Source organism: Salvia hispanica, chromosome 4, assembly GCF_023119035.1.
Source record: "Salvia hispanica cultivar TCC Black 2014 chromosome 4, UniMelb_Shisp_WGS_1.0, whole genome shotgun sequence".
NCBI lineage: Eukaryota > Viridiplantae > Streptophyta > Magnoliopsida > Lamiales > Lamiaceae > Salvia > Salvia hispanica.
In genome coordinates, this window is record NC_062968.1 from 40,347,126 (window position 1) to 40,370,453 (window position 23,328).

General features: G+C 32.5%; 1 protein-coding gene across 2 annotated transcripts; it reads right to left on the bottom strand.

Annotated features, from left to right (window-relative positions):
* Positions 1-971: 971 nt before the first annotated feature.
* Positions 972-2,831, bottom strand: LOC125219751 (transcription factor bHLH147-like). 2 transcript variants are annotated; one of them, XM_048121800.1, is made up of 3 exons: positions 2,673-2,831; positions 1,932-2,513; positions 972-1,172 (listed from the first exon to the last, which is right to left on the bottom strand). In XM_048121800.1, exons 2-3 carry the CDS (start codon positions 2,472-2,474, stop codon positions 1,083-1,085), a joined length of 633 nt encoding a protein of 210 aa, XP_047977757.1. In that variant the 5' UTR covers positions 2,475-2,513; positions 2,673-2,831; the 3' UTR covers positions 972-1,082. The 2 variants fall into 2 exon arrangements, with proteins under 2 accessions (XP_047977757.1, XP_047977756.1); XM_048121799.1 differs by having other exon boundaries at positions 1,932-2,522.
* Between the last annotated feature and the right edge of the window lie 20,497 nt (positions 2,832-23,328).

The following is a 23,328-nucleotide window of genomic DNA, read 5'->3' on the forward strand; positions in this document are numbered from 1 at the left end:
TTAACCGACTCTACTTCTCTTCACCTTCCCAAATACACATGCCCACAACCTACATTTTCATCATTACACAATAATATTATCCATGTCACTATTCGTCGAATTTTATTTTGACATATTCTATCAAGCATTTGATTTGATTTTAAAGATTTTAAAAAGAATAAAAATTCCTCAAATTCCGAGTTCTTTTCTTAAATTTGATTTGTGTCAGTTAGTTATGTCAAATATTTAGTTACGTTATTAATCGAATAAAGATTGTTACATTATTTAGATAGTTATGTTTATAGACACAAGATAAATACAAACTAGAAAGAGAAAACTAAAATGAGATCAAAAGTGGACGAGAATATGTTTGACTAGCAAATTATAATAGCATTATTACACCAAAATGATTAATAGGAGTATTTATAAGATCATAAAAATTAAACAATTTTATCTTTTGGGAGCTTATAAAGTTGTTCAAATATATTTTTACTGATTATAAATTAATTAAAATATTACATTTGCTTTTTTACTGTTTTTTTAATGGACAACACATTTCACTATAGTACCATTTTTTACTATTTTTACTATTTTTTTAAAATCTGCGTCAGGTCAAATTAGCTTTATATTAGTGGAGAGATGAAGTACCATTAAAAAGTAAAGTGGTAAGGACTCGAAATCTAACTATTACAAATGACCCCATTGCAATACATAAAGGCGGAGACCACGTGAATAAAGGAGATGGTGACTTGATTCCTTCCAACTAATCCACATTAGCCTATCCTAATTATCTCATTTCAAATACTAGTACTCTAGTAAACAATATTACCATCATTATCATCTTTATTAAATTAACTATTCTAGGCACAATGTTTACCCAAATATTCCATTTCTTTGCAAAACAAAACTAATAATCTCATTTTAAATACTAGTAGTAAACAATATTACCAGCATTATCATCTTTATTAATTTAACTATTCTAGGCACAATGCTCACCCAAATATTCCATTTCTTTCCAAAACAAAACTAAAATCAGAGAAATATAATTCACATTAGGATACTAGAATATCTGAATAGTCAGAGAAACCAAAAGAAAAAAAAAATCATAATAGCTGCGTGGGGTCCGCATAGGTGCTGCTAGAAGATGAGCCTGAAACGGTAAGTAGCTCGGCTAATGCACTCATGGCTCGCACCTACAATGCACCAAAACCATAATTCATTAAATTAATTTCACAAATAGCTCATGTACATATTTCTTTTGAGCATGGGAGTCCCACATAATGCGTGGATATATCCATCCATTCTTTATTAATTGACATCGTTTGACTTGTCACGACTTTTAAAAGATACAATAAAAAAGTAAGTAGAAAATTTTTTGGAATGTGAATCATGTTTTTATGCATAGAGTATTAATTTTATGTGAGTTGAATTAGTTAAAATTAATTAATAAAAATAAGTATGTGAATTAATTAAAAAGAAAAATTAATGTCAATTAATGAAAAACGGAAGGAGAGAATATTTATTTCAAAGAAATCAAAAGAATAAAGGATTAAAGAGCAAAACAAGAGAATAAAATATTTTGCTAAAATAATAAGAAATCGACACCAATTAAATTAGTAACATTAATTATTTAATATAAACAACCCAACAACTTTTTTACGAAATTAAATTTAAAGACAGTATCACGTTCAAAACTTAGACCATCACACTAAAAATAGTATTGGTGCAGTTTATTTCTCCAGTACAGTGTTGCTGCAAAAATTTTATGAAACAAAAACTGAAAAATGGTGTAAAATTTGAATTTGGTGTAAATAATTGGATTAAAAGTATTTTTTAATGTGACATATATTCAAAAATATATTTAAATTTAGCCGTTGATTCTACCGATTAGTCAACTCATATACACAACGACTCAACTAGTGTGAGATAGGTGCATGTATGTATGTATATACCTGCATTTGGAGCGCAGCAATGTAGTCTGTGGTCTCCTCCAAAACCACCGGCAACGGTTGCTTCCGGCAGCCGGGGACCAACCGGCTCAGCACCCGCGCCTTCCGCTGAAACGCGGGCAAGCACTTCGACCTCAGCCTCAACACACCAACCTTCGACCTCCTCCGCTGCCGATAATTCCCGGCTGTGGCGATCACCGCCATCACCTTGCGCTGCCGCCTCGCCACGCTGTTCTTCTTCATGAACTTCAGCTTCAGCCGGCTCGTCAGGATCGCGCGGCTCCACCGCGTCCGCCCCCGTGCAGTCGTGGCCAGGGCGCCGTCCGCGGCCTCGCGCACCGCCCGCGGCCCCGACGAGCCGAGCCGGACCTGCTGCAGCGCGTGGAGCAGCTTCGAGGAGTAGATTTGCTGCTGCGCCTCCGATTTCCATTCAATTTGGGGGTTTTCGGGTTGGATTTGGGGATTGTGGCTGATTTTCTTCTTTTTCTTCCTTCTCGTCGATGGATTTACTGCTGGATTCGATGATGATAAAATCGACGACATCATCCTTTTTTAATCAATTGAGTTTTGATTCCAGAATTCGAGCTGCAGATTCTATTGATATGATTACAATGAAGAAAATAAGAGAAATTAATCACAAATCACACCAACATTTCCCCAATATTTCAAAAAAAAAAACAAAACAGAATAAGTATGCAAATATTCTCCAATCAAACAAATAAAATTCATAGAATTGAACGACACCTTAAGAAATTGAGAAGATGATTTCTGTGATTGCGTTTTCGATGGAGATTTCAGTTGGTGTGTATGAATATATTGAATAGAAGAAATGAAAATTGAGTATTTTCAATGGAGTGGAGAAGAAATGGTGGGACGGTGAGTGGAGGAGCTTTGAGGAAAATGATTAAGCAAAATACGGTATTTATATCCTTTACAGAAATTGCAGCGCTTTTATTGTTTTTTACACATACTTTCTTTTTTAATTTTCATTAATTTCCTAAAGAGTGAAGTACATAAGCTATCCTACAATTGTTTGGTATTTTTAAAAAATATATCATAAAAAACACACTTTCGTGGTACTTCATAAGTAGATAATTTCTCTTAACTTTGTACTTAGAACTTCCGCATTTTTGTAAAATAACTAGTACTACTAAAATACCTATAAAACCATAAAACACATTTTAATACTTCTTTATATTTTAAATAAATTTTAAGTACCTAAAATATACAATCAGGTATCCGTAGACCGTGGACAAAATCAAGATTATACATTATTGCTAGTAATAAAATCGTGATTATCATGTATTTTTATTATACTACAATTTACCATAAACACGGAACTAATTCTATGAAATATGCAAATTTCTTCTCCAATTACATCGGTTTATATTTATTAATTTATTTTTCCAATAGAGTTATCAAGAAAAATAAAATTTAAATAACAAATTAAAGTAGTCGATCTGTTAAATATAAAATATTTTGGAGAATAGATAATCTTGCTTGTATGATTGCCATAATTATTGGCTTAGAAAACTATTTTTGTGTTCTTATCTATATATATGTCGAATCTAGTATTCATTATTTATTTGAATTAGTTATATGTAGATCAATATTGATTCGAAACCTAAATATTCAAATTGAGACACTTATTGAAAAAAATTAAAATCATTTCGTAAGAAAAATTAAGTCAAAGTTTGTGGTATTAGGGACCTGATCACATGAAAAATAATACATAAGATGTAAAATTTGTGATGTATGAAAACACTTTTAAAATTCGTATGAAATATCAGATTTGGGTCAAAGTTCATAATATTAACTACCAATCATATCATAAACTTAGACAATTTTATTTCAAACTGAAATTAGAGTGAAACCAAAATTATGTCAAAACATAAGTATTCTTGACTTTCAATCCATGAAAGAAAGAGCTCAGGTAGTTGAAAGAAATTAAAATAAGACTTGACGCATTTTACATCCAAAGAAGTATGAACTATTGTATTTTTAAAACAAGTGCAAAAAATATATGCTTCTATTAACATTTCTTGTTCATAACTATTTAATTGATATAACTAGCTGTATAGATAAATGATTGGTTGAATAGCTTTGGGGATTTGTTGATGCATTATTTAGACTACTTTTTTTAGTATTTAGTTTATTAATGTCAAAATTGTGATTAGTCCTTTAATGGCTTTTTTAAAAGCTAGACAGGCTGTTTAATAGCTTTTAACATCTAAGAACATGCAAAGAAACACTTTTGCTTCTTCATTTGCATAAATAAATATTTGGTTGGTAACGACGTGTGTCTGCGGCCTTCAAATTGAATTGGGAAATCATTTTCACGCTACCTTTCTCCTTGATAATTTGATACAGTTTACTATTTTGGTTCGTCCCTGATACACTTCACTTTTACCATTTTTGGTAGTGGACTCCATATTCCACTAACTCATTCCTACTCTCATTTTATTATAAAACTAATACTTTAAAAGTATGACTCACATCCCATCAACTTTTACAACTCACTTTGCATTACATTTTTAAAACCCGTGTCGGGTCAAAGTGTAGCAAATTTTGGACGACGGAGGTAGTATTATTTATCTACTAATCTTGAACACATATATCGAAGACTTTAAAGGTTTCTTTATTGCAACCATGTGTTTTCATATCCAATAATACCCTTAAATTTATATTAGTCTCGTTAGTTATTTATTTTATTAATATATAGACAAAACAAAAACTAACAACTAGTGGATTTTCTCAAGAATTTCATCATTTAACACATCGTTAGATTTTTTTTAAAGAATTCGGATTTTTCTAAGACTAATTAAAATAAACTTAGTAAAGTTAAATAGCAGAGGTTGAGCTATTGGTGTGGCTGTTTATTAAGGGTTGTCTTACGTGTCGGGGTGTTATTGGTAAATGGTAGCACAAAAAATGCCATTTTTAGATGTTCAAAGAAATAGTCTAATTTCTAAAAATGAAATATTTCTCTCATACTTTACCTACTTTTTCTTATTTCTTTCATGTTTTATTTATTTTTTTTCATATCTCTATTACCAATTTCTCAGTAAACTAGTGATGTTCACGAATGAGGCTATTTTTTGTAGATGACTGGAGTATTACTTTGCTTAGCATGGTATTTTTATGGTTAAAGGTAGGTTCGAGTGATAGCTTACAACGTGTTTTTAGCTGATGTATGTCGTTTGTATGTTGACGACTCTTCGGTTCGTCATATTTTTAGCCGGTATATTTCTTTTGTATAAAAAAAAAATCAAACTTTGAACCCTGAGAAAAACAACGTCTGTTTTTGTTAATTCTTGTGTGATAATCAATAGGAAGCCAAATCAATTATTAGCCATAAAAGAGAATTAATTTAAAAGGTCACAACATTCCATGCATGCATGTGTTGCTGTATCGCACCTCAAGACTAATTTATAGTAGTATGATAGTATAGATAAGGGATAGGCTTTGGCTTTTTGTGCTGTGTTCGGATAATATTAATTTGCCATCACACCAATAATATTTCATTCAATTATTATGTCAACATGCCATTCCTATACATTATCATCGATAATAAATCATATTTTTAGTGCAATCACAGGCCAGAGGTGAATGCCCCCTACCGTGAGACATCATTAAACAATTCAAAATTTGGGATATGGGCACCGTCCAGTGAGTTCTTTTATTTGTTTAATTTTTGTTTTCTAATTTTCATTATATATGTTTGTGTCTATATTTGATAAATTGACGTGAAAAATAGAGGTGCGAAGTCATAAAGATGATTATATTGGTCCTGAACATTATGATCATTTTACATTTTTGGTCATAAACATTATCTTTTAGATTTTGTGGTCATGAACATATGGAAATTTGATCATTTTGGTCCTCCCGTCAACATTTCCATTAAAAACTAACGGTCAACGGGTTTAATCCCGATTTTGACCAAATTAAACTTTTAATTCTGATTTTTTACTCCCTAATGAATTCCCTAATTACTTTTACACTTCAATTTCATCTTCTTCCTTCCTCACAGCTTTCATCTTCTTCCTTCCTCTTCCTCTCAAACCCTAACATTAATAGAAACTTGACAAAACTAGGAAATCCTAATAGATAACAAGATAACAATAGTTCAGATGTAGTAATTTTTAAGATAAGATGGTTTCTTGATGGAGCGAGTGGGGCGAGCTGTCGTTGGCTGAGTCTAAACAGTTGGAAAAGTAGTGGTGGCATCAGTCATTGCTGTTGAAATAGGAGTTGTGGGGTGAATAGGAGACACGACCTGCTGCTATGGAGAAGAAGGAGTAGAAATTGTAACATTGAAACTAAAGATTGATTTAAATCATGAATAATACCTGGTCCGTTGGCAAACGAAACAGATCAAATATGTCGTCTGCCCACTCTGATCGCATTTCATCAATTTTAGTCGTAGAATAACTGCGTCAGGTAAACTATAAAATGCACACACACACACACATCTAATGTATTATTCAACCTAGGGTTTGAGAGGAAGAGGAAGGAAGAAGATGAAAGATGAGAGGAAGGAAGAAGATGAAATTGAAGTGTAAAAATAATTAGGGAATTAATTAGGGAGTAAAAAATCAGAATTAAAAGTTTAATTTGGTCAAAATCGGGATTAAACCCGTTGACCGTTAGTTTTTAACGGAAATGTTGACGGAGGACCAAAATGATCAAATTTCCATATGTTCAGGACCACAAAATCCAAAAGATAATGTTTAGGACCAAAAACATAAAATGATCATATGTTCAGGACCAATTTTAGCCTTTACTCTTTTTATAATTGATCAATTGTGAGTGAACGATTCGGTTTCTAAATTCATGGTTGTCTCTGTAAATAAAACACGAAATTTTACGGCGTGTTTTATTTCCATCCACATGCTTCCTAAGCAGCTTCCTTGGTGCCCACTCCCTTTATAATTACCCTAAGCTAGGAAAAGAAGAACGCTTATCAGTCTATTAAACTCTTCTCAAATATCCAATCTCATACATGCATATCCTCAAACTCTCTATTTTTTGGGTGTGTTTCGGTTCATTCACGTCCTACATTTTAGGTGTAGGGGTCGCTCCTTGTTCATGCCTCTGCTTCAGCGTCACTCCCTACTCTTGCCTAAGACTTTACATTGAGTTTTTTTCTTTCTAATTTTCTAATTCATTTTTCCTGCTCTATGTCATCCTATGCAGATATAATCAAACAAATCACACAATATGATTTGCTTTTTAACAAAAAAACATGATTGAGATGATTAGTGTTATTTTGATGGGATGTCTTTGTATAAGAGAGAGAGATTATGACTTCTAATTATGTTTTTAGCACGAACAAACATGATTTAAGAACATCAACTATAAAATTAGGTTCACATGCCTAAAAAAATTCTACTTCCTCCTTTATGATAAATGTCACATTTTTTTTAGTTTATCCCACAAAATATGCATATTTTAATTTTTAAAAAAATTCTCTTTTACAATAATATAAATGTATTATTTTCTCTTTTCACTTAATATACCAAACAACATCTTCTGAATTCTAGTGCTATTACTCCAAGTGTGTAATTATTATGGGGCATAAGGCATATGTAATTTGCCACATTACTTCTAATATTACTTCTTCAATTAGGTACATATATGTGTATCTGTCACTTTTCAACAACACTTTAAATAAGATTATCTACTACTACTACTAATAAAGGTAGATGAATACAAATTAAGAAGCAAAAATCGAAAATTTCCGACCGTGTTAAAATAAAATAAAATAAAATATATAATGTAAAAAGTTGAGTAATTATTTGGTTGGGACTACTATTTTTCACTGTTTATGAGCAAATTGACATGTAAATTAATATTAGCATATACACCACGTACATGTTAAATAGAACATCAAATCTTGAAAGCTACCACAACAAAATACACTAGTTGAGGCCATCCCTGTTGGATAAAATTTGGGAAAATTCTCGAGCCGTTTTCAGGCAGGAGGTAGTACTATGTCTATTTTAACCGCTGAACATGAACAAAAATAATTGGAATGAAAATTACAATGAACACAGTAAAAACAAACTAAACTAGTTGTAAGCCGAGTCGAGAAAATTCCTCTTTCTGCAAGACAAAGTACACCCCGACGAGTGCTCACGGATTAACGTATTGGTCCCAAAAGTAAAACGACTTCGTCCTAACGGGTAGAAGCACCACAAATCCACTAGGCACCGATGAACTTGGTATAGTTTTGAAAATTGAGGAGACATGCTCCTAAATGATCTAAATGAAGTTGTGTGATCTAGCTTAGAGAGGAAGAAGAAAACATGTTTGGATGTAGATCTTCTTTTCTCCTTCAACCCTTCACACACACATATATATAGACTTAGAAATGGATGAAGTAGTAACCAATTTGGATTTTTCTCTTTTCAAGAAGTAATCATCTTGAAGTTTTCTTCCAATAAGTGATCTTGATCTTTGAATTTTCTTTTTCCTTGTAGAGATAATTTTGGATTCTTCATCTTCCAAGTAGTTATCCAAATTGATATTTTCAAAAATCCCTCACATTAGCTAGAGCTTTCTATGCTCAAACCAACATTTAATTCACTAATACAGAACAAAAAACTAGCATGTAAAGAGAGAGAGTCCATTTAGTTTATATACTCCATATCAGTTGTTCTCACAACCGATGTGGGACATTAAGTCTGTAACATCTAACTCTTCTTTAAGGGCCAACATCTTCGTTGGTCATGGCCATGTTGATCATGACTAGTTCTTTGCCACCATTCCGAGTTCTCATTGGTCACGTAGAGTTCGTCGCCCGACCACCACTCTGAGCCGTTTGGGCTTTCAGTGAAAGCACCAATGATTAGGGGTGGGTCGATACGATATATCGTATCGAAAACATTGTATCGTGTATCGTATCGAAAATATCGATATGAAAGAATTTCATATCGTTATCGTATCGAAAGTTTTGATATATCGAAATTCGATATATCGAACTTTCGATATAAAAAAATTCATATCGTTATCGTATCGATATTTCGATATATCGTTAAATATCGATATATATCGAAAATTTTGATATATATCGATATATATCAAAAATAAAATATCGATATATCGAAAATTTTCGATATATATCGTATTTTCGATATAAAACGATATATCGCGATATAAGAAAATTCATATCGTTATCGTATCGAAAACTTACGATACGATATCATATCGTATCGAAAATTCGATAATTTTTCGATATTTTTCAATACGATACGAACGATATATCATTTTTTCGGTATTTTTCCCAGCCCTACCAATGATATAGGCCAAACAGGAAAGCTCAACCCAAAACATTAGTCTGTTAAGAGAGAAAAATCCATTTAGTCCATATACTCATACCAGTTGTTCTTACAACCGATGTGGGACATTGAGTCCATGACAGTCGCACCTCCAAATGAGGAATGCAAGTGTATGTACATAGAAACTAACCTCAATTCTCAAGAAATAATATTGCATTTGGAGTTGTAGCTTGGGTTTTGAACTTTCCTTAGTTAATACAATCGGGCATACCGAAGGTTTGGTGGACATGATGCCTTGAGCCATTCCACCTTTGTGTATACCGAGACAATAATATCGACACAATATTATTTACAAACTCGTCAGTTCGCACGTTTATGTCATTTTTCGTCCATGGAACACCACTTTGTATTCATAAGTGATTTACATGTTTCAAGCGGCCCTCACTTCTCAGTTATATACTCAATTCTTTCTTGATTATCTTTCCATACTCCACCTCCTAGAGGTTTTCCGGAATCATTAAAAGTCAAAGACATAACATCTTACCACGTGCAGGCTACAACACCCAATGCTTTCCAAGTGTTACGACTAGATTCATATAGCTTTGTTATCCATTGTACCAAACCCATGAGATCTCTGACTGTATGGTTGAGTTACCACTATAATCATCTTTTAGTGTGGTTTTAAATCCCACTCCTTCTAGTAGCTTAAGCATTTGTTCACGACTTAACATTTTGGCTAACAGATCCACTAAGTTATCTTTTAACTTTACATAGTCCACTGAGATAACGCAACTTAAGATCAATTGCATCACGGTATTGTGCATCAACGTATATGTCAGGACTTGTCGTTATACAAGTCATTGTGTACTCTCCCTATAGCCGCTTGACTGTCACAGTGTATTACAAATGTGAGAAATTCATCCAATAAATGTCATCTAAGAAATTTCTAAACCACTCAGTTTCATGCCCTACTTTATCTAAAGCGATAAACTCAGATTCCATAGTGGATCAAGCTATACAAGTTTGTTTCATTGACTTCCACAAGACAACACCACCCCCGCAGTGAACACATACAAACTTGTTGAAAATGAGTATTTTTTGAATTAGAAATTCAATTTGCATCACAGTACCCTTCATGTACTTCGGGATATCTAGTGTAATGCAGCCCAAAATTAAGAATATACTTTAAGTATCTAAAAATTCTACGCAGAGCTTTCCAATGTTCGTTGCTTGGATTATTCATAAATTGACTCAACTTGTTCACCGGACATGCAAGATGAGGTCGGGTGAAGTTTGTAATGAAAATTGAACTCCCTATGAACCTTGCATATTCTTCTTGAGTCCTAGGCTCACCCGTGTGCACGCTCAAATGTACATTGGGGGTCCAATGGAGTCTTAACTGGCTCACAATCAAATGAGCAGACCTTCTTGAGCACTTTTTTACCGCAATGAGATTGTGTCAAAGTAATTCCCTGATGATCAATTACAATCTTGATTCCAAGAATCACATCAACTAAGCCTATATCTTTGGTGTCGAAGTTTCTTTTCATCGGATTTTTCGTCTCGTTGATAATGCAGCTATTGCTACCTATAATCAGCATATCTCTATATAGAGGCACACAATAAGCAATCTGTTATATGTGTTTTTAATGTAAACACACTATCACACTCATTAATAGTGAATCTATTTGATAACATCACTTTGTCAAACTTCATGTATCATTGCAACGGTGCTTGCTTTGATCTATATAGAGATCTCACAAGTTTGCATACCTTCCTTTATTGGCTAGGTACAACAACCCTTCAGGTTGCTCCATATATATCTCTTCTTTCAAAACAACAAATGCAAAGCGTCGGAATAGAAGTGATTCTCGTAACCGGTGAATATTTATTAAAGAAGTCATATAATTCTTTTTGCTTCAAGCCTTTCACAACTAGGCGAGCTTTGTACTTCTCAACAGTACTATTAACTTTATATTTCCTTCTCAGGATCCACTTGCACCCTAAAGGCTTGCAAACTTCTAGCATGTCCACTAACACCCATGTGTATTTTTTCATGATCGATTCAAGTTCACTATTGGTCGCTTATAGCCGGAATGACGCATCTAGCCCAAATAGAGCTTTAGCTAATGACTTTGGTTCATCTTCCAACATAAAATTAATAAAAGTCGGGACCAAAGGTCTTCGCATCTCTGGTTCTTTTCATACGTCTTGGTTCTGCATCCTCAAGACTCGGCCTTATCCTTTTTATAGAATGAAAACTATTAGCTTCATCCACCATTCTTTCACTAGAATGATCTTCTTGCTTCTTACAAGGGTAAATATTCTCAAAGAATATAGCATTGCTCGACTCCATGTCTTTCCTTCAGCTATGTTAGGCACATTGATGCACTATTTATTAGCACTAAATATACCTGCAAGTATACAGGGTAGATCTAGTATAGCTAAAGGTCAGTACCGGGTTGTCGAACACGGGGAATTAGATCACCGATTGGCTACCTCCTACTAAGTCTCTTTTACTATTTGGAGAAACAAAGAATTTTTGAAAACAATTAAACCGAAAACAGAAAGCGGATGATTGCAACACAAACTAGAGGTTGAATAAATGAGATAAGAGAATTCCAGGGATGTGCGTTCACAACTATGGTTATACAAATTCCTATTACAATACCCTAGTTGTGACATTCCTAACCCGAAACGTGCATTATTTACATATTATCATATTGTCATGGCATATTTTATTGTCGTTTATATTATAGAGATATGAAGTGTGTTATAGAGAATATATTTATTGTTATGATCGACTCAATATAGTCGAATATATAGATAGTTTTGATTCATGAGAATTTTAAATATGAATATGTATATATAGTATAATTAAATTAGTGTAGATATGCCATTATTTAAATATGTATGCATGTGTACCATAAAGTACTAATAATTATATACGTACTTATAAATATAATATATAAATACATGTTTTTTTGAATAGAAAGTTACATGCAAATTGTTTATGTAAGTTTTGTTAGTATAATGCACTAGGTTCTTATATTATAATTTATGTAGTTGACGTGTCACATAGTTAGCAAAGACATGACACTTGTAGTTATGAAATTCATTTTAGTTAGTATGAGAAGGCAAAATAGCCGACGTACATATATTTGTGTACAAATATGTATATAGTTTATCATTTAGAAAAAGGAAAAGGGTTTAAAGGAGTTTAGAGAAAAACAGAAGTAAAGAGAAAATTTTGGATCGAGAGTTATAAAATCAGGAATTCAATAAGTTTATCTATCTTAACCAGGTGTGTATAAATCACACTTTTAATTTTACATATTTTATGTGATTGATTTCTATGTGTTAAATTGGAGTGAATATTTAATTAACCAGGTGTGTATAAATCACACTTTTAATTTTACATATTTTATGTGATTGATTTCTATGTGTTAAATTGGAGTGAATATTTAAATTATATGATGTGAGCTTAAAATGGTTATGTGTTATTTGATATTGATGGTGAAATATGATGTGGATATGTGATTTGTGCAATGAATATGTTTATCTATAGTATTGGAATTAATTGGTGGAATATATAGAGATGTAATTGGTGCAATGAATATGTTTGATGTATCATTTGGAATCATTTGAATCATGGGATTAAAGAGGATATGTGACAGTCTTGCTATGGATCTGATATACAATGGTAATGAAAATAGACCTACGGGTCATATTTAATGATAATGAACCCACGGGTCAAAGAAAATATGCAATGAGGGACCTTCATGGAAAGGTCAAATCAAAGAGGGGCCTTTGTGGAAAGGTCAAAATGCAAAGAGGGGCCTTCGTGGAAAGGTCAAATCAAAGAGGGGCCTTCGTGGAAAGGTCAATACAAAGAGGGGCCTTCGTGGAAATGTCAAATAAATATAAGGGACCTACGGGTCGTATACAATGGAAATCCCGAGCAGATACCAGGCTTGATGTATCACAGAATAATAAAAAGAACGGAGAGGCATATGCATATGAATACTAAATTGTTTATGATATTTATTACTTCCGGTGATATATGTTGGTTAAAGAATATGTTTGATTTTTGAGCTGTGGAATTAAAGGTAAGGTTTATATACATTGAGTTGTGGCTCATATAAACTACTAATATTTTTCAGGAATAAGATATCAATGGTGCGTGGGTTGATGTGAGTTACAGTTATCATAAGGGTCGGCGGCTGACGCATTTTGACAACCTTCTCCTCCTCATCATTTCTGCATGTAGATAAATGTACAATATACAGAGTGGTGAGAGGGTCCCACTACGGTTTAGAATGTTTTTAAATATGTACTTGATAAATGTTGATTTTTGAAATGATATAATATGTGCGTTGTATGCACTTGAAGCGTGGGTTAATTTATTTAATATTTAAAATTTATTTATAGTAAGTGCATATGTCATAAGGGTTGAGGTGTGACACTAGCACAGTTTATACTTCGATAGAACGAGTCACATAAGTTCTGCCCATGCGGTACAAGCGTAGATTACTAACACTAGGGTTGTCAATCCTAGATTTGTAACTCCTAGAAGCTCCTAAGACCCTTGAAAAGTCCTCACTTCAATTAAAAGTGTCGTTTTAAGGGAAGCTAATTGTAGTGTCTATTAAGTGATCTAACTCGCCAACCTCCCCCCACGATTATGTAGCTAGTTATAGCAGATCAGCATCGAATGTGTCACTCAAACATGCAGTATTACGGAAAAACTTAAGGAAGAAACGAAGTATAAACAAAACGGATATTAAATAGAAAACGCAATTTGTATAAACCAAAAAGAGTTATTAATACATTCCTAGAATCCTATAAATTTAGTTACACATGATAGAATAATCTAAAAACATAGTTTGAAGGGAAAACAATGTGAACATAAGAACTAAAGTGATAAAACCCAAAGGTAGAATCATGTAGCCTTGATCTTCACTTGACTTCGTCTTCAACCTCTTGCACAGTGATGAACTCTCAAATATTTTGCTATAGAATTGTGAGGCAAAGAGTGTAAAAAGTGTGTCTGAATGAAGAGGTTTAAGGGGGTATATATAGGGAGTAAGTCGAATCCTATGTATGGAAGGAAAAGATTGGCTAATCTTGGTAAAATCTGGAGAAAATCTAATTAAATTCGTGCACCGCCTTTACGCAGCGGACCGTTGTGCGTTGTCCGAAGCCTCTGCGGATTTGGGTAGCGGTCAATGCATGTCCTGCAGCGGTCGCTGCAAATTAGTCCAGTGGCTACAGGATTCTCTCGAGCGGTCGCTGTGGGCCAGTGGTCGCTGGGCGTCTTCAGATTTTTCAGCACAACTTTTTCGGAGCGGACCGCTTCAAGCATAGCGGTCGCTGCGACACACGCAGCGGGCCGCTCGGCGTCTTGAACGTGCCAGTATTCCATCTTCGACTTTTTCCTATCTTTTTGGTTCAAATATGCACAATTCTCACTAAATATGTCAAAATACCAAAATAGATAAAATATGTGAAATATGGACATGAATTGCGATTTAGACACTAAAAAACAGACCAAATAAGAGTCTTAAAATAGTGCAAAATCCGAGCGTATCACACATCTGGCCTTTGGACTAGGAAACAATAGGTGTATAGCTATTGAGTGCATATCTAATAAAGATACCATCGAACAATTTTAGGGTAAATTGCAACTTGTTTTGGAAGAGACACTTCCACCTTTGTTAAACATCCTCAGTCTTTGAAATATGAATACAATAGTTTCTTTCATTTCTACAACAAACTAAAATACGCCTCCACATAAACATTAGGGTTCATCTCTTAACCTTAGTATCACAAAATTCATGGGAATGATGAAGCAATCTTCGAATTGAGTATTACCACAAATTCATAAAAAAAAATTGATCATGAAAGGTCAACATGGATTTGTATCCTCAAGCTTTGAGATATGAATACGATGGTTTCTTTCATTTCCATAACAAATTAAAATATGCCTCCACATAAACATTAGGGTTCATCTCTTAACCTTAATATCACAAAATTAAGGGGAATGGTGAAGTAAGCTTTCAATTTAGTATTATCACAAATTAATAAAAAAAAAATTATTCATAAAAGGTCAACATGCATATATATATATATCCAATAGTCAACTACAAATAATATATCTCAATGAAATATTTCGCATGCAAAAATAAATTTACTCCCCAATATTCAAAATGTATTTGGCCTCTAGCCACAAATCTTAGATTCTGTCATGGATTGCAATTACTTAAAAGCAATGAAATAAGTTGTCAATTGAGTTGTGGTTATTGTGATTCAAATGATGGTCATGTGAATATATATTTCTGGCGATATTTACAAATGGATGATGTTGATGTTTTGAAAATAATTGTACGAAACATGTATCCAATTTCCATGAACTATCGACAAGTGAGTTCTTATTTTAATAATCAAGCCATAAATTAAACTATATAAGTTCCATTTTTCACTCCCCAACTATTTAGTTCAGCCTATATATGTTCGAAAACAATGATTCATATTAATTTGTTGCACAACAAAAAAATGTCAGTTTACCGACGGAATTACTGACGGAAAATTTTCGCTACGAATTACCGATGGAACATTCCGCGGGTGAAAATATTTCCTTTTTTAATTGATGTAATTTTCGTCGGTAATTACGTCGGTAAAAACAAAATTACCGACGAGCTCTTTACCGACGGATTAGGGTCTTGGGTAAATTTTCCGTCGGTAAAAAACAATATTCCGACGGAATTACCGACGAAAATACATTAATTAAAAAAAGGAAAATTTTCACCTGCAGATATTTCCGTCGGTAATTTGTAGCGAAAATATTCCGTCGGTAACTATGTCGGTAATTCGTAGCGAAAATTTTCCGTCGGTAATACCGTCGGTAAATTGACATTTTTTTGTAGTGTTGTTATTGAAAATGTCTAATCTTTATGAAAGATATACATACTTTAATTTGAATCACAGATTTATTCTCATAAACAAACATATGATAGTTATTAAATATAAAATATATAATTCACTATTTTTTAAAAAAATGGGCACAAGTAAAGTCGTGCATTGCATGAGGATTATCCCATTTGATAGTGTAATAAGCAAGATCACACAAAATTAATTTCTTAGTTAATTTAAAGTCAGTGCTCCACTTAAATCATGTTTTCATGTAGTGGCATTACGAATTAATATTGGCCTGCCACTAATAAAAATCACAAAATAGTAACTTAATTTCACCTATATATATATAACTTCATTTCTGTGATATTTTGTATAACATGCACTAAATTATATTCCATCTCTTACTAATTATATTGCTTCTCATCATGAAGAAAAACTTCCCGGTCATAATCCTCGCCTTTGCCTTGATCCTTACGGCTATTCAATATCAAGCCGAAGCAAGCGATTCTATGAAGAATCGGCGGTTATTAAGCGATGTGGGTGGAAGTTACTCAACTGATATTCATCGCAAAATCCTCGAGGCCAACAACGCTGGAGAAGAGGGAGACTCCGCGCCAGATAATAACACTCATCGAGTGTTTACAAACCAGAATAAGCCTCCACATAAACATTAGGGTTCGTGTATTAACCCTAATTTCTCAAAATTAAGGAAAATTAGATGAAATAATCATGTATTATATTATAGTTAAGTTTGTGGTGTGTACGAATATCCAAGTCAGGCCTCAGGCCGTATGTGCTTGCTTGTAACAAATTAATGTGTGGAACCAATATGAGTTCGATTATTCTAAAAATATTTCTGTGTGTATAATTATAAGTTTTTTATTTTAATTACACAGCTAAAGTGAACATTTTCCTGCTTTCTCTTATTTTTATTTTTGCACCTCGTGATAGTTCCAAAAAAATCGTTATTCAATTGTGCCAGCTTTATCTATTACTCATAAATCCTTCATTATGGTACGATCGCCATTGAAAAGTCAATATCATATTTTGCTTAAGTTTTTACGATTTTATTGATAGGATCATTTGTATATGCAATGGATTCGAACAAACAATACAATAGGAAACCATTCCGTCTCACTTATATAGTTAATACCAAAATCATACTTATAACATACTCCCTCCGTTCCACATTTGGAGTCACTTATTGTTATGGCTCGGGTTTTAAGAAAAAGTTGAAGTGTGTAATAAATGAAGTAAGATGGTGGAATGTGTAATAAATTAAGTGAAATGATAGAGTTGGTTGAAGGTGGGTCCCTTTTGACTTTTGATTTTTGTTTTGGTTTATTTTAATTTAGATAATGGCATTTTGATGTAATTTTGATGAAGAATGGAGTAAAATTGTATGACCAAATATGAAAAATTCTAAAAGTGACTTTTAAACTGAGACGGACTTTTATGACAAAAAGTGACTCTTAATCTGGGACGGAGGGAGTATAAAGTATTACTTTTATTGAACTTCGATATAACAACAAATCAATAATACACTACGTACAAAAATTACATGTCTCTTAAAGCTTTAATTTGTATAATAATATAAAACATAAGATCAATTCGCTGAATAGGAAATATCCAAAGGGTTGTATTCAAATACTTCCTTTTATCCAATGGGATGTATTCAAATACTTCCTTGTTCCACTATAAGTGAGACATATTCTTTTTTAGAGCGTCTTATTCTTTTATGACAAAAAAAAATAACATTCTATTTGACTATCTCTCTTTTATTTTATTCTATTTCCTACTTCTCTACTTTTTTCTCACTCCCACTTTATCCTCTTTTCATTTAACCACTAAACACCACTACCTAAGGGTGTCTCTGGTGGCGCTCCTTCCACTAGGACCTCCACTAGTCATTCCCACAAAAACTGTCTGCCACGTCAGCACTAGCCCTTCTCATTCCACTGCTACATCACTAGCCCTTCCCACTGCACTAGGACTTCCCACTAGGAATTCCACTAGCCCTTCCCACAATTATTCAATTTACGGACTAAAAATTTACGGAATTATTAATACGTCGAAATGAAATACGGGAAAATTCAAAAACTTCATTAAAAAAATTACATTAAAAAAATTACATAATTAAAAAAAATCTATATATGGCCGATACACAAATTCCCTAGGCGTCCTCGGGCTCCGCCTCTCCATCGACCCACCCACCGACATATTTGGCGGCGTACCGCCCATCCCCACTGCCCCGGGCATCATCCCTCCCACCCCCGCCATATTTGGCGGCATACCGCGCATCCCCGCTGCCCCTGGCATAGTCCCACCCATCCCCGACATATTTGTCGGCATACCCGCTGCCCCCGGCATCATCTGACCCATCTGACTCATCCAAGTGTACATATTGTAGAACATTTGGGGAGTCATCGCCGGCATACCGCCCATCCCCGCCATCCCCGCCATCTGGGGATTCATCCCCGCAAAATTTCCCTCCGATCCGATGGGAATCGAGGGTAAGTTCCCTCCGCTCGTGGTGGGGGAGTTTCTATTGTACTCCATTGTAGTAGAAATGAAATTTGTAGAGAGAGAGAGAAACTTGTCAACACAAGTGGTGTGAAAAAAATTTAAAAATGTCGGACGTCCGACCTTCGCCACAGTGGCGGACGTCCGGTCGGACGTCGACGCGAGGGGCGAGCCCATGGCAGGGGCACTCGGGACGGGCGTGGGCGGACGTCCCGCTCACTACGGCGGACGTCCGGTCAGACGTCGCCGACGGGCGAACGGGACGGCCGCCGGTGAAGACACCCTAAAATCATGTGTACAGAAGAAATGTGTCCTATATAACGGGACGAATAAAGTAGAAAACAATGAAATCATATAACAATAATATTGATGCAATTATCAATTATATTTAACAATAAAAGAATTAATATTTTATTATATGATTCCCTATAAAATTCGTCACAGAGACAAAAACAATCTAAAATGTTAAACATTTTCAAGTTGTTAGCATATAGCAATTATATTGAACATGTTATGTACTCACGCCGTCCGGGTCCTATTCTAATGCTTATAGCACCCTAATCCAAAATCAAAACTAAATCTCTACCCTTGGATTTTAAAATGAGTGGATGAGATTAAAGCTCACAAAATCTCAATAAATAGTAGACAAAATATCAACAAAAGGGTAATATCGTCATTATGTTATCATATGATAATTTTCGTGAGTGTTTTTTTATATCAACATTGTGTATTACAAATATCAACAATATGAAATTAGAATATCAACACATTTTTTATTGAGATTGGACATACATAATATTGAGATTTTGCCTACAATATATTGAGATTTTTTGTTGCATTTGTTGAAAATAGCTGCTTATCAACATGTACGAAAATTAAAATATAATTTATCAAATTTTATCACCCGAACATCGTCGGAACATATGCAATTGAGATCTCGTTGGAATCCTTATTAAATTATCTTTAATTTGATATATTTTTTGCGAAAAAATAATTTAAATTGAGAGAGTTACGTAAATTTAAAGATTTGAGATGATTTTGAGGAGAGAGAAAGTAGTTAATTATAATTACTACATATAGAATTTGACATTAATACCCTTTTAATTTAATTAATAATTATTTAAATTTAAAATATATTACACTTGACATTATATTAACCACAAAATCTTTTAATCTAATGGTTGAAAATTGGTCTCAATTTGGGATTGGTAATTAGTTAGCAATTGATTACATCCCCACACCGTCCTATTATAATTTTGTCGTATTTTTTTTTACTGTCCTAGGTTGAGTAATTTTTTTTAATACCACTCATCTCACTTATTTTATGTTACTTTTCATCTCTCTATTTAATTTTGTTTCTATTTTTTTTTTCTTTCCATTTAACTAATTTAACATAATTTTTTAAAATATCGTGCCAAAATAAATGGTTCAATTATAGTGAAAGTGAGACGGATAAAGTATATTACTCCTTCTATCCCTTAAAAATATGATTTATTTTCATTTTATTTGTCCACTAAAATTATAAAATTATATTCTATGAATTATTTTCTCTAATGAAGCTCACATTAAAATTCATACCCCTCAAAAGTTTATATTTTTAAGAGATAGACAGAATAATACTATTCAACAATAATATTTCCTTCGTCCCATAAAAATATGAATATTTGAGAAGGCACGAGAATTAATGCAGAATTGGTAAAGTATGAGGGAGATAGAAAGAAAAAATAATTATCGTATTATTAGTGGAGACTGAAGCTCACCTTATTAAAGGAGAAAGAATTTATAAAAAATAAAAGGGAATATTTTTACGCGGACATCCAAAAAAAAAAAGTCTTTATTTTTTTTGAGAATTGGGTGTATGCCCCATGCAAACTGGGCTCTCCTGGAGCAGCATACTACTAGTATTTTGTAATTTTCCTTGTACTTTATATTCTTATTTATTAGATTTGTAATATTTATAATATTAGTAAAATAAATTTAAAGCTATGCTTGTAAATCATTTGTTTTTTTTTTCTTATCAATTTAGTAATTTTTGTTAATTTTCTCATATATTTTCTTACATTAGAACTTTTATTGATTTCTTTTCACTAATAATTTTGTATAAATCATTTTAAATTGTATTCATAAAAAATGATTTTTTGTAATTTTAGAATAGAAAATAATTCTTTGATTTTATAAATATTTTAAAATATTACCCCATCTGTTCCAACTAATTTGAGTCAAAACTTTTGGGCACGAAAATTAAGAAATTGTGTTGAAAAGTATAAGAGAGAGGAACAAAGTAGGAAAGGTAAAGAGAGTGTAAACTGTAAAGTATGTGATGGAATAAAGTAAAAATACATGAAATGGCTCGACTTAGTTAGAACATCCAAAAAAAGAATACGATTCAACTTAGTTGGGACGGAGGGAGTATATGATATTAATAAAATCAATTTTAATGTGATGTCCTTTATTATAAAAAATCTGGAATAAAAAATAATTCTTTGATCTAATAAATATGTACAAGGGAAGTGATCAATTGCTAACTAATTAGCAATCTCAAACTAAGACTAAATCTTAGTCATTAGATTAGAAGATCTAGTGGTTGAAATAATGTCACATAGATTATATTTTTAATTAAGAAAAATTAATAAATAAAATTAGAGGGTATTAATGTCAATTCTCTCTCATTAAAATCATCTTAAAACTTTAAATTTACGTAACTCTCTCGATTTAAATTATTTTTTCTCAAAAAATATATCAAATTAAAGATAATTTTATAAGGATTCCAACGAGATCTCAATTGCATATGTTCCGACGACGTTCGGATGATGAAATTTGATATTTTTTATTTTAGTTTTCGTAAATGTTGATAACCAGATTTTTATTAATAAATACATCAAAAAATCTCAATAAAACAATGTAAAAATCTCAATAAAACCATGTAAAAATCTCAATAAATATGTGTTGATATTTTCTTGTACTAGTGTTGATATTCTTATGTCATATTGTTGATATTTGTAATACACTATGTTGATATAAAAAAATATTCATGAAAATTATCATATGATAACACAATGACGATATTACACTTTTGTTGATATTTTGTCTACTATTTATTGAGATTCATAAGATTTAATCTCATCCACTTATGCTTAGGGTGGAGATTTGGTCTTGATTTTGGATTAGGGTGCTATAAGCATTAGAATTTGACCCAAGGATTGTGATCAACATAGAACCAATCTTAAATGCAGAACATAGAACTATATGAAAATAGTTCATTGTAGGAGACCATTAAGGTCATTGTTATTTCATTATTAGTTCAATATAGTAATCTGATTCTTAAAATGAACTAGTTCATTTTTGGATTTTTTTAGTGTATTTTAAAATGCAAATTTCCTATAATGAATTAAAAATGATCTTATAATAACCTTATGTTCTTTTATAATGATCTATTTTATTTGGTTCTATGTTCTACATTTAAAAGGGGTTCTGCTTTTAACGCTACCCTATGCCCCAATATGTATATATATCATATATTATTAGTAAAATCGGTGTTATGCTCTAAAAAATCTATTCATTAATTAATTTTCTCATTATCCATTTCTCACGCGTGCTTTTATTATATTGCTCACCTCTGGACTGTGTCTGTGTCGTTAGCACTGAACCCAATCATATCAACAAATTTTAATGGTAGTTCGGGCCCCACCATAAAATATTTGGCTCCGCAATTGATCGTAGGCGAAATATGTATAGTTTAAAAAAATCCCCATGTATAGAGCTTCAAATATGTATTGATTTAAAAAATATTAAGATGGAACTAAATGGAGTTAATTTATTTTTTACCGTCAAATTAAAGAACAATCAATATAATAATTAGTTGTCAAAATGTTTTTATAAACAACCTTGATATTGGATTGCTAGTGTTGAATATATCATCACTATCACTTTAAATTAAGAGTTTTTGTCCGTAGATGTTAATCTCAATCTCTATAATTATAACCATGAACTAAATTGGTGTGAAAATGTTCTTCTAGTGGAAATTTGGTGATTAATTTTGAGTGTTCCACAACAATTTATACCATTTGCAGCAATGCTTTCGATTATACTTGCTTTGACCATTCTAACCCAATCAACACCAATATAATTTTCTAATGAGATATACTGTATTTATTATTTCAACTAGATCTAGGAAATCTAAAAACATTTTGCATATCTTAGATACCCTCTCTTATTGTCGTGGATTTGCTTGTAGTAAATCATCGGCAGTAAAGAGATGATATCATATTTGGATGTTCACAAAAAAGTACCGAGATGGTATCATATTTGGATGTTCACAAAAAAATATGTGAAATTGTTTTATTCTTTTTAATGCTTAAAATTAAAAAAATACTAGTAAAACAGTAAAGTTAAAAATAAATTTTTTCTTTACTTTTTTTTATTCATTAAACATTAGATAAACTCAACATATAATTTTTTTTGGCTTTTCCTATGCATCAAACACAAGTTAAGATATCAAGATCTCATATTATATGCAAGTGCATATTAATAATCTCATCGAGTAACTTGATAGGAATTAATTTGGGCCCGCGTCGTTACAAAGTGGAAAAACACTCCATACAAGTTTTATAAAAAAGACATAATCCACAATTTCACATGATTAAGAGTAAGAAAGTTAATCATCATGGTTAATAATCGCAATT

What these genes read in the sequence shown, in the direction of transcription:
- LOC125219751 (XM_048121800.1), bottom strand. Translation starts at nt 2,474, where the DNA reads ATGATGTCGTCGATTTTATCATCATCGAATCCAGCAGTAAATCCATCG. An exon ending in TTGCTGCGCTCCAAATGCAG is followed by an intron (nt 1,173 to 1,931) that starts GTATATACATAC and finishes GGTGCATTGTAG; the next exon opens with GTGCGAGCCATGAGTGCATT.